Raw genomic sequence first — 12,729 nt, forward strand, 5'->3', positions numbered from 1 at the left:
ATTAAAAGGAAATAGCTTCCAACCTAGACTCTACTTTGGTTCAAAATATTCCTCAAAAATAGAGATGCATTTCAAAGATATTTAGTTAAATAAGAAGTGAGGGAATTCAGGAGTGTCAGGCCTGCACTAAATGAAATACTAAAGGGGGCGTTCTTTAAGAAGAAAGAAAATGATAGCACATGTAAGTCAGATATTCAAAAAGGAATGATGAGCAAAAGTAAATGATAAAAATTTGGATAAATCTAAATATGTTGACCAATAAAATAGTAATTATATTCTCTTGTTGCATTTACAATTGTTTTTTTTCAGTACACGGGCCTCTCACTGTTGTGGCCTCTCCCATTGCGGAGCACAGGCTGTGGACGTGCAGGCTCAGCGGCCATGGCTCACAGGCCCAGCCGCTCCGCAGCATGTGGGATCTTCCCGGACCGGGACAAGAACCCGTGTCCCCTACATCGGCAGGCGGACTCTCAACCACTGCACCACCAGGGAAGCCCTTGCATTTACAATTTTATGTGCGCACACACACACACACACACACACACACACATGCATACACATATGTATAAGTGTGTTTGCCAAATTTGGAGTAGATGAAGTTAAGCTACACTGAGATCCATACATTGTCTGGGAAGAGGACTTATATAAATCAGGAATTAATGCTGCAATCTAGAAGATGATCACTTAAAACACTATTTCTCAAAGTGTATTCTTAGAGCCAGCACACCAAAATCACTTCATGTAATGGTTAATTTTATGTGTCAACTTGACTGGACCACAGGGTGCCCCAACATTTGATTAAATATTATTCTGGGTGTGTCTGTTAGGGTGTTTCTGGATGAGATTACAATTTGAATGGGTAGACTGAATAAAGCAGACCGTCCTCCCTAATGTGTGTGTGTTCATCCATTCAACTGAAGACGTGAATAGAACAAAAGGCTAGATAAGAGAAAACCCCTTCTACTTGATAGTTGGTCTTTGCTGGCCTTCAGACTCAACTGAAACATCAGCTCTTCTGGGGTCTTGAGCCTCCCAGCCTCCATACTGGAACTTATACCATCAACTTTCCTGATTCTCAGGCCTTCAGTCTTGAACTAGAACTACGTATTGGCTCAGCAATGTGTTTTAACAGGCCTCCCATGTAACTCTGTTGCATACTGATGTTTAAGATCCACTGCACTAAGGAAAAGATAATAAGGTATAAACTTCAACCTAACAGTTTCTTCTTACTTCTCTCTAGTGAATGTTTCTTAATGGCAATATGAATAAAATTGATTAATCACTGCCAAGACTTGGAAGCAAGGAAGGAAAGCAGAAACAAGCTCATAATAAGCATCAAGAATAAAAAGGAGGGGGCTTCCCTGGTGGCACAGTGGTTAAGAATCTGCCTGCCAATGCAGGGGACACGGGCTCGAGCCCTGGTCCAGGAAGATACCACGTGCTGTGGAGCAACTAAGCCCGTGCGCCACAACTACTAAGCCTGCACTTTGAAGCCCATGAGCCACAACTACTGAGCCCGTGAGCCGCAACTACTGAAGCCCGTGTGCCTAGAGCCCATGCTCCTCAACAAGAAAAGTCACTGCAATGAGAAGCACATGCACTGCAACGAAGAGTAGCCCCCGCTCGCTGCAACTAGGGAAAGCCCATGTGTAGCAATGAAGACACAATGCAGCCAAAAATAAATAAATAAAATAAATAAATTTATTTTTAAATAAAGAATAAAAAGGAGGGACTTTCTTACAGATTATATGAATGTTAAAATAATAATAAGAGAATATTATGAACTACATTATGCCAACAGAATGTACCAAAACTTACACAGGACAAAAACTGAAAATCTGGGGATACTTGTAACATTTTAACTTAAAAACTTTCCCCAAAAAGTAAATCTAGGATCAGATGTCTTTGCTTGTGAACTCTACCAAATATTTTAGAAAACAAAGAAAAACAAATAAAAAATACCAATCTTACATAAGCTCTTCAAAAGGTAAAACAGATTTTACATCACAAAGAAACTGGATTTCTTTCAGGAATTTAAGGTTTGTTTAGCATTTTTAAAATTAAAAGTCAATATCATAGACCATGTTAGCAGAAAAAGGAGGAAAACCACATGGTCATCTCCATGACTTACCCTCTCTTTAGAGATAAAATTCTATACCCATAATGATGGTAACTTGGTTAATTATAAACACAAGAGAATTCTTAAATTTGATAAAAAGTATCTTTATTAAATAGACAGGAGACATCATAATTAATGATGAAATGTTCAAAGCTTTTCATTTGAGATGAAGACAAGCATGCCTTTTCTAACCGCTTCTATAGAAAACTGTATTGGAGATACTAGGTGATACGATAAGTCAGGAAAAAGAAATAAAAAGGTGTAAGTATTTGTATAATGGGGGATAAAACTGCCAACATTCATGGATCAAATGACTGTCCATACATGCTTAGTTAGAAAGAATTATAGATAAATTAGGAAACGTAAGTATCAAATTCTACTTTTCACCTTGAAGGGGTTAAGATGGTCTACAATTACCTCCCATGCTAACAACTAGAAAATATTACAAAATACGGAGAACAACTATTTTCATACAAAATGTGGGGTACAAAATCCTGAGGAAAGAGAAACAAATGAGGTGAGTCCCACCAGCACCCAGATTTCCTACATGGAGGTATTTCCCATATTAGGGCAGATACAGAATCCAGCAACCTTTCTCAGTTGACAAGATTAAAACTGTAGTTCAAGGAGGCAAAGGTGAACAGAATTTGGAGGGCATAGTATGCAAGAGGAAGGTGTATGGAGAGCACAGTAATCTTTGGCTGAGTAACAATCTAGGTATGGGATGCCTGAAAGCTCCCAAGGTTAGAGTAGAACAACTTCTGAAGAAAGAACAATTATGGAGGAGTCCTAACAGGCATCTTCTACATCTCACACAGGTCTAGAATTGTCTGCGTTCCCTCTAGCCAAAAAGGAGGGACCTCCTTAGATATACTGAGCGTTCAGGAGAAATCCAGCACACTTTCTAAGTGGCAAAATTAGCCCAAGAATAAAGGCCACCCTAGATCTGCCTTAAAAGGTCTTAAAAACGCTTCATGAGGAAGAATGGTCTTTCGAACAAATGGTGCTGCAAAAAATGGACATTCACAGGAAAAAATATAAACCTGGACATAAACCTCACACCTTACACTTTATAAATTAGCTCAAAATGGGACCCTGACTTAAAACTAAAACTACTACTTAAAACCACAGAACTTTATAGAAGACACAGGAGAAAATCTTCAGTACTTAAGGTGAGGTGAAGAGTTCTTAGACATGACATCATAAGCTAGACTACAATAAAAATGCAAAGTTTCCTCTGCCAAAGACTTTATTAAGAGGACGAAACACACGAGCTACAGTCTGGGAGCAGATACTTGGAAACAACAATTTTGAAAAAGGACTTCTACTTAGAATACTGAATTCTTAAGGCTCAAAAGTGAAAAAGCAATCTAATTATAAAATGGGCAGAAGATATAAACAGACATTTTGCTGAAGAGAACACACTAATGGAAAATAAGCACACAACAAGATGTTCAGAATCATCCATTAGGAAAATACAAATGAAGACCACAATGAGATATCACTACATACCTACCAGAATGGCCTTAAAAAAAAAAAAAAAGACAATGCCGAATGCTGGTGAAAATGAAGAGAAACTGGACTATTCATACATTGCTGGTGGGAGTTTTTTATAACACTAAATAGGTACTTACCATATTAGCCCAGTAATCTCACTCTGGGCACTTATCCCAGAGAAATGAAAATGTATGTTCACATAAAAACAAATGTTTATTGTAGCTTTTTTGGTACTAGCCAAAAATGGAAAGAACCCGAATGTCTTTTAGTGGGTGAATGGTTAAACAAACTGTCGTACATCCATACCATGAAATAATACTCAGAAATACAAAAGGACCCATTAATACATACACACTTGGATGGACCTCATGGCATTATACTGAGAAAGGTCAATCTCCAAAGTCACCTCTGAAACACTCAGAAGTCAAAGAAGAAATCATAGAGAAACTTAGAAAAAATACTGTATGAAAATTAAAACAACATTAAATTTCTGAAATACAGCTAAAACAGTGCTTAGTGGAAAAGTTATGGCTTTAAATGCTCGTAATAGAAAAGAAGAAATCTAAGATCAAAGATCTAAGCAAGGGATTGGCAAATGTTTTCTGTAAAGGGTAAGATACTAAATATTTTAAGATTTTAGGGCATACTATCTCTATTGCAACTACTTAACTCTGCCATTGTAATGTGAAAGCAGTCACAGGCAATATATAAACAAATGATGTGACTGTATCCCAATAAAAGTTTATTTACACAAAGTTTATATATAAAGTTTATGATGGCAGGAAGATTTGGTCCCTGGGCTGTAGTTTATAGACTCCTGATCTAAGTTTCCACCCTAAAAATCTAGAAAGAGAAAATTAAGTAAACCTGAAATAACTAAAAGGAAATAAAAAGAGTGGAATTTGATGTAATAGAGACAGAAAAGAAATTAATGAATTTAATGTCTAATTTCTGGGAGGAAAATTATAATATTGAAAAGTCAATAGGTACTCTAATAATGCTAAAATAAGAAAAGGCATAAATTACAAAATCAGGAATGAAAGAGGAAACATCATTAGAGATCCTACAAGTGTTTTAAAATAATAATATAATAATAAAATTATGAAAAACTTTATGGCAATAATCCAATAACTTAGATAAAATGACTAAATTCCTAGAAGTCACAAATGACCAACACAGATGCAAAAAGAAAACAGAAAATCTGAATAGTCACTTATCCAATGAAAGAATTTAATTTGTAAAACCTCCCCAGTAAAAAAAATATTCCAGGCAGAGATGGCTCCACTGGTGAAATCTCAAAGCTACAAGAATAAATAACACTAAAGCTACAAGTGACATTATCTTTCACACAGAAAATAATAAGGAAATTACAGATAATATTGAGTTGAGAAAAGTCTAAACAATCTAACAAAGACTACTAAATTTAAGTGGATTAAGCAAAATTGCAATACGTAAAATCAGTGTACAAAAGTCAGTTGTCTTTCTATATACTACCAACACACGAAATCTTCTTTCTTTTTTGTTTTCAGTCCTATTGAGATATAATTAACAAGACAATCATCAATTTGCTCTCTGTTAAGAAAATTTACTTGCATTTTCTATCATGTTATATAAATGGAAACATGTAGTATTTATCCTTTTTTGTTTGGCTTCTAACTCAAAATTGGAAATTTAAAGTAAAAATTTTAATTTAGAATATCATCAAAGACATGAAAAACTAATTAAAAAAAGACAAAACTAAGTACAAGACCTTTACAATGAAAGCTATAATAAGTTGCTAGAGAAATTAAAAACCTCAATGAATGGAGTTATAGACAATGTTTATAGATTAGAAGGCTCAATATTATTAAGATATCAATTCTCCCTAAATTTAAATAAATATTCAACACAATCCTAATTAACATTTCAACAGGATTTTTTTTTTTTTAGAAATTGGCAAGCCCATTCTAAAACATATAAGAAGATGCAAACAATCTAGAAAAGTCAAAGCAACGGTCAAAAGAACAGAGTTAGAGGACTTATACTACCTGATTTCAGGATATTCTATAAGCTATAGTAATAAAGTGGGGAACTGGCATAAGGACAGCCATATAGATCATGAAGTAGTATGGAGTCCAGCAATAGCTTCACGCATAGACAGTCAATTGATTTTATACCAATGTGCCAAGGTAATTCAGTGGTGCTGAAACACTGATATACATATGGATAAAAACAAAACTGAAACTTTACCTCACCACACACACACAAAAATTAAGTGAAAATGGATCATAGACCTAATCATAAAAGCTAAAACTACAAAACTTTTAGAAGAAAATATATGCGAATATCTTCATGACTTTCGGCTAGGTAAAGATTTCTTAAGATACAAAGGCACAAACCATAAAAGAAAAGATTTTTTGAAATGATGGACTTGGTGAAAATTAGAAACTTCCTGTTCTAAATAATTTTAACAAAATGAAAATATAAGCCACAGAATGGAATATCTGACACAGGACATATAATCGGAATACATAAAGAATGGTGGCATTTCACAAGAAAACAACCCTACTTTTTAAAAAAATAGCAAAAGATTTCAACGGTCCATTAACATATCAGAAAAAAAACCTCATCATCTTTAATCATTAGGAAAATGGAAAATAAATCCAAATGAGATATGAATACCCAGAAAAGTCTTAAATTATAAAGTCTTAAAAAGACTGAGAATGCCAAGTGTTGACAAAAATATGGAACAAATGGAACTTTTACACATTGTTGAAAGGAGTATAAAATGATACAACTGCTTTGCAAAACAGCTCAGTAGTTTCTTATAAAGATAAACCTATACTTCCTATTCAACCAGTTGTTTTACTCCTATTTACCCAAGATCATATGTCTACAATACAGTTGTATTCAAATGTCCATAGAATCTTTATTTATAATAGCCCCAATCTGGAAAAAAACCCAGATGTCTATCAACAAGTGAAGAGATAAATAAATAGTGGGATAGCCATATAACTGAATAATACTCAAGAATAAAAAGGAATGGACTGGGCTTCCCTGGTGGCTCAGTGGTTGAGAGTCCGCCTGCCGATGCAGGGGACACGGGTTCATGCCCCGGTCCAGGAAGATCCCACATGCCGCGGAGCGGCTGGGCTCATGAGCCATGGCCGCTGAGCCTGTGTGTCCGGAGCCTGTGCTCCGCAACGGGAGAGGCCACAAGAGTGAGAGGCCCGCATTCCACAGAAAAAAAAGGAATGGACTACTCATAAACAAAAAGAAATGAATGAATCTCAAAATCTGAGTGAAAGAAGGTAGGCACAAGAAAGTGTATTCTATGATTCCATCTATGTGAAATCCTAGAAAAGACAAATTTAAATTATGATATTAAAAAGTATATAAATGCTTGCCTGGGGAAGGATGGGGTAAATTATAAATGGGGCACAGGGAACTATATGGAGTGATAAATATATTCTACATCCTCATTGTGGTAGCGGTTGTATGGGCATATAAACTGTTCAAAACTCGTTAAAATGTACACTCAAATCGAGTATTTTTAAATTGAGCTTAAACAACATAAACAAATGATCTCAATAAATTTATTTTGGAAACTAGAGAAACGAAGATACAAACACAAAATACTTAAATTATAAGAATATATCATATAAGAAACATATAAGACTTCTACATAAAAAATCTAAAAATCATTACTGGAAAAATTTTTTTTAAAAACTAAAGAAATGGAAGGAATAGAAGCTGTTCATAGTTTGGAAGTCACAATATTGAAAGAGATCTATAGATGAAATATAACTCCAGTTGCAACAGATCTATAAATTCCATTCCTTGCTAAAATCCCAGCAAGTTGTTTTCAATATGGATACTGATAAACTGATTCTAAAATTTAAATGGAAATGCAAAGCATCAAGAATAGCTTAGGCTTCCTTGGAAAAAAAAAAAAGGACAGGATGGGAAGACATTACTTATCCAGATACTGATCCTTATTAAACCTAAAGCTAATTATGACAGTATGTCACAAGGATAGACAAACAGACAAATTGGGTAGAATCGAGTGCCAAAGCAGAATCCAGTATACAGGAACACTTGATTTGTGACAAAAGTGGCAGAGCATGGGAGACAGGAGAGTTTCTCAAATAAATGGCACTGGGTCATCTTGACATCCATAGTACTCCTATGTCATAAAATTCACAAAACTCAATTCCAGATGAACTATGTATCTAAATATAAAAAGCACAAATAAAGCAGCCAGAGGATGAGATGGGGAAAATGTAGGCAAAGATTTCATCTATAGCACAAAAAGCACTGAAAAACAAAAACTCGATAAATTGAGTTTCATTAAAATTTACAACTTGTGTTGATCAAAACATATCACATAGATAATAAGAAAAGCCACAGAATGGGAGAAGATATATATACAATATATAATCATCAAAGGGCTCATTTTCAAAATGCATAAAGAGAAAAGACTTTACAAATTAAGAAGACAAACAACTCAACGTTTTAAAATGAGTAAGAGGTTCCAACAGGGAAATCACAAAAGAGGAAAACCAAAAGACCAATAAATATATAAGAAGGTGCTCCACCTTGTTAACTATCAGGAAAATACAAACTAAAAATACAATGAAATACCACTATACTTCTACCAAAATGGCTAAAATGTAAAAGTGATAATACTAAGTATTGTTAAAGATATAAAAAAGTAGGCACTCTCATACGCTGCTAATGAGTTAGTAAACTTGCATTAACCACTTTGGAAAACATCTGGCATTATCTAGTAAAACTGAACATACACAAACACTATGAATCATCAATTCCATTCAGTTATTTACCCAACAGATATGCATACAAATGTGTAGTATACCCAAGAGTAATGTACAAGCAGCACTGTTATGTGAAAAAGCAGCATTATTTGCAATAGTCCCAAACTGGAAAATTCCAAATGCCCATCATCAATAAAATAGATTAATAAATTGTAGTACACAACCACTAAGGAATGAACATGAACAAAACTATTGCTACAGGCAATACAGATAAATCTCATAAACATAATGTTGAGAAAAAGTAGCCAGAGACAAAAAGAATACATACTGTGCAACTCCACTCATATAAAATTCAAAAAAGACAAAACTAATCTAGTATTAAGTCAGAGTGATGAATTTGAAGAGGAGCAAGAATAGTGGCAAAAAAAGGAACAAAAGGTGGGGGCTTTGTGGTACCTGTAACGTTCTATTTCTTGCCTTGAGTGATAGTAATATAACATCGTTCTTTCATTGAGCTTTTACACTTCAATTAAAAATGTGAATACACACACATACTGTGTGTATGTATATGTGCAATTTAACTCCAAGCATTTTGGTCAAACTCTTCTAGGAATTCTCTCTGACATGCTACTGCAAATCATTTTTATCTATTAATCACGATAGAAAAGATAATGTTTGGTGATTCAACTTCCAATTATATATGTTATATATAACTCTGCAGATTTATTTTGAAAGTCTATATTTTAAACTCACCACCCCAAAGATGTCCAATTTTATCATGGTGCCACGTTTGCATGTTTCTACCTTACAGGAAACAGTAATGTGCTATATGACAATGGATTATAAACTCAGGCAAGTCAGATCATGAAAACCATTCAAGATCTCTCAGTTTAGACTGAAATATAATAAATGATTTTTATATAATGAATAACTATCTAAAAATATCAAAACATTGCAATTATGAGATATAATCACAAAATACATAATTAAACATTCTTAAGAATCCTTAACTATATCTTTGTATTTAATGTATACTGTTTCACTATTTTTGAGGTGAGAGGAAGCAGTAAAAGGAGTAAAAAAACAAATAGTTATGTATACCTCATATTTTCAGCCGAATCTTCTGGCATTGGAGCAACAGTTTGTACAGCTGGAAGGTTTTTGCTGGTAGCACCATTCACAAAACTAGAAGAGGAGGAAGAAGAAGAGGACCCCGAATCCACGGCACCTGTTCCCAAAATAATAATTTTTAGCCTTAAGTATAAATTTATTTAACAAAATAATTTTCATTACATCATTACTATCTGAGTTTGAAAAAAATATTCATCTGAATTTCAAAATAGAATTTGGCCATTAAAAAATCATTTGGCCATCGGTACACTAATAACTCTTTATAATTATTAAAAATAGCTATTGCATTAAAATCCAGTTTATTTACTTATGTTACTCTAAACAAAACTACATATTACAAATGGGATATAAATAAAAGACATCAACAAATGAAAATAATTTTAGAGAAAATGAGGCTGATAAAACAATGCAAATTTAGATGTGAAAAATTTATGTTTTTATTGCTATATTGTTATATTTTTAGTTTTCATCATATAAGATATAATTTGCAATAAACTATCTCAACATAAATTTGTGGCACTGCAGCATCAGTGCTTATTTTGATAAAATGATTGCTTAAGAAGGGGTATAATGAGTATAAGATTTGTACCCGATTTTAAAATAATGAGTTCTCCTCAACGATATGAAGACGCCATTTTAGAACAGATTTTTCTATATTAACACCATGTAAGTATATTAAATAGCAGTGGAGTTGAGGGACATCTAGTGTTCCTAAATATTATCTTATCTTTATCTTATCTAACACTAATTCCCATAAAACTGGGATTTTCACAACACTTACACAGCATGTATATGTCAAAATCTAAATGAGTCTTGGGTCCAGTTTACATGTTGGCCCTCAGTTTCTTTGTGTGTGTGTTTGTGTATCTGTATATATGTATTTCTAAGGAGGATGTTCATTACTTATTTTTTTATTGTAGTATATGCTTTATACTATCACTGGACTTCTAGCTACCATCATTTCCCATATCTATTATTAATTCATAGAATAGGAATTAAAGGAAAATATCATACCTTGTTTCAAATAAAGATAAAAAAGAGATGACTTGCTTTTTCATTTACTTATCTCTTAAAGAGTAAGGATTTAGTCAATAAACACTAAATGTAGATTTTTTCTTTCTACTACATTGGTATATTTTAAAAATCTTTTAAACACTTTTCTGAGTATACATTTCGGTAAAAGGAAAACATTTTTATTCCTTTTTCTAGAAAGCAGAATGAGTATAAGGAGTAAGACTGTAAACTGGATAGAAAAAACTTTATATAAAGTTTTCAGATAAGTCAGATATAAATATTTATATATATATCTATACATAAATCAAAGATGTTTTGTCCTTTAACACAATTCCATTAATGATTTTTATTTACTAACATAAATATGCTTGATAGAGTACATTCTACTTACTACAACCCCATAAATGTGCTGTTCATGATATGTCAGACTGAGGTGGTATGATAAACAAGATAAATACAGAAAGCACAAAGAAGAGCTATGAAATTAATAAAAATGGGAATAATCTAAGTAATGATAATAGATGTAAAAGTTCAAGGCTATACAGTTTGGAGAAGAGAAGGCTACTATAGTCAGGGAAGAAAAGTCAGGGATCATCTTGCGTTGTATAAATACCTAAAACGGAATCACAAAGATTTGGGTAAGGATTTATTTAGCTAATAGTCAACAGGAACATTTCTGGAAATTTAAAAAAAAAAAAAAAAAAAAAAGTTATGTTAGGCAGGCTTTTAAAATCTGTAGTGATTTGGAATTTTCTGTTTCTAGAATTATTAGGAAAATGTTGGACAATGAATTGGATATAACTGTAATCTAAGTATATAAATTAATTCAATGTCAAACAATGGTTCTTATTCACATGCACTTTTTGTCAAGTTGAGGCTCTTGCATATCGTCAAGGTTCTCAGGGGAGCTTGGTAAAAAATACATATTAGGTTTCAACCAGTAAATGTCACTAAATCTATTTTCTGTCACTAATATATTTAATATACCTTGATATTCTTGGTACAATTTACTAATTTTTATGTATCAAATGTCAGTGTTCAAATTATCTTTTGGTTTTGCTCCCCAAATATCTTTCAGCAAACTGAGTTCACTCTGAAAGTAAATAGCATCATGTTTTGAGAAGACTCAAAACAAAACCCACAGTGTTCTCAAACTAAAAAGTACACCCTATAACCATAAACTCTGAAAGATAACATGAAGAATAACCTTCTTAAAGGTTAAGGTAATCTTAAATGATCAGGGTATTTTAATTTTTAAGATCACATAAGCAGAAGAAATGAAGATACAGAAAACAGAAAGAAAAAGATGAGGTATCACAAAAATAGATAAAGACAATACCTGTTGTATTAATCATACTTTTTGGTGTAGCTCCAGTAGCAGCAAATATATTAGAGGTACTGCCTGTTGGCAGCCCACTTCCAGCAGCAGCGGCTCCTACAGTGGTTACAGCTAAACTACCTGGAGGGGGCTTCTTAACAGGGACCACGACACTCCTGCCAAGAAATGATGAAAAATAACACAAGGTCTAAGATGAATTCTAATCCTGCTATGGCAGATACATGTAATCAACATCAAATTTTCTTTTCTTTCTTTTTCCCTTTTTTTAATTCCTGATCCCACCTTAATTGGTGAAAAGGATATAGACATTAAGGATATATTGTAAAGTGTGTTAACTATTATAATTCATTTGGCAAACATTTATGTAGAATCTAGAATTTGCAAATCTTTTTTAAGATGGCATGTGGTCTATAATCATGAATCTGGGAAAACTGGAAAAATGCGTGCTCAAGTTAGATTTTTCATATGCATATAGGGATTTTTTTTGTGTGAAAATATACATACATATAATGTTCATCCTATCTCTATCATATTCTAAATGTGGAAAATAGTCATAAAAACGTTTGAAAGCCAAATTCTGAAGCTTCCTCATAGTAAAGCTAAATATTAAGCCAAGAAATATGGAATAACAACTAATGGCATAATAAAATTAAACTTTATTTTCCTGAACAAAATTGAGTTGTTTTTCATAGTAGGAATGCTATTATAATGAAAGAGAACTGGGAGGATACAATAGACATTTGGTAAAAGATCTATTTAGCTTCTAAAGTTTGTGAACTTAGAAGTTGAAAATTTCCTCATGTTTCGTTAGCATATTTAAATGAATTTCATAAAAAAAATTTCTGAACTTAACATCTGTGTTAACCCTAAATAAT

General features: G+C 33.1%; 1 protein-coding gene across 1 annotated transcript in view; it reads right to left on the minus strand.

Moving 5' to 3' along the window:
• The window catches only part of NBEA (neurobeachin), a 620,750-nt gene that overhangs the window by 366,380 nt on the left and 241,641 nt on the right, over nucleotides 1–12,729 (minus strand). The window contains exons 32-33 of the mRNA XM_022574654.2: nucleotides 11,855–12,009; nucleotides 9,472–9,598 (exon numbers count right to left, since the gene is read on the minus strand). Coding sequence (XP_022430362.2) covers nucleotides 9,472–9,598; nucleotides 11,855–12,009 — 282 coding nt within the window. The remainder of the gene's footprint in view (nucleotides 1–9,471; nucleotides 9,599–11,854; nucleotides 12,010–12,729) is intronic.

This window comes from Delphinapterus leucas, chromosome 18, assembly GCF_059928025.1.
Source record: "Delphinapterus leucas isolate spDelLeu-1000000601 "Yukka" chromosome 18, BTC_Dleu_Yukka2, whole genome shotgun sequence".
Taxonomy (NCBI): Eukaryota; Metazoa; Chordata; class Mammalia; order Artiodactyla; family Monodontidae; genus Delphinapterus; species Delphinapterus leucas.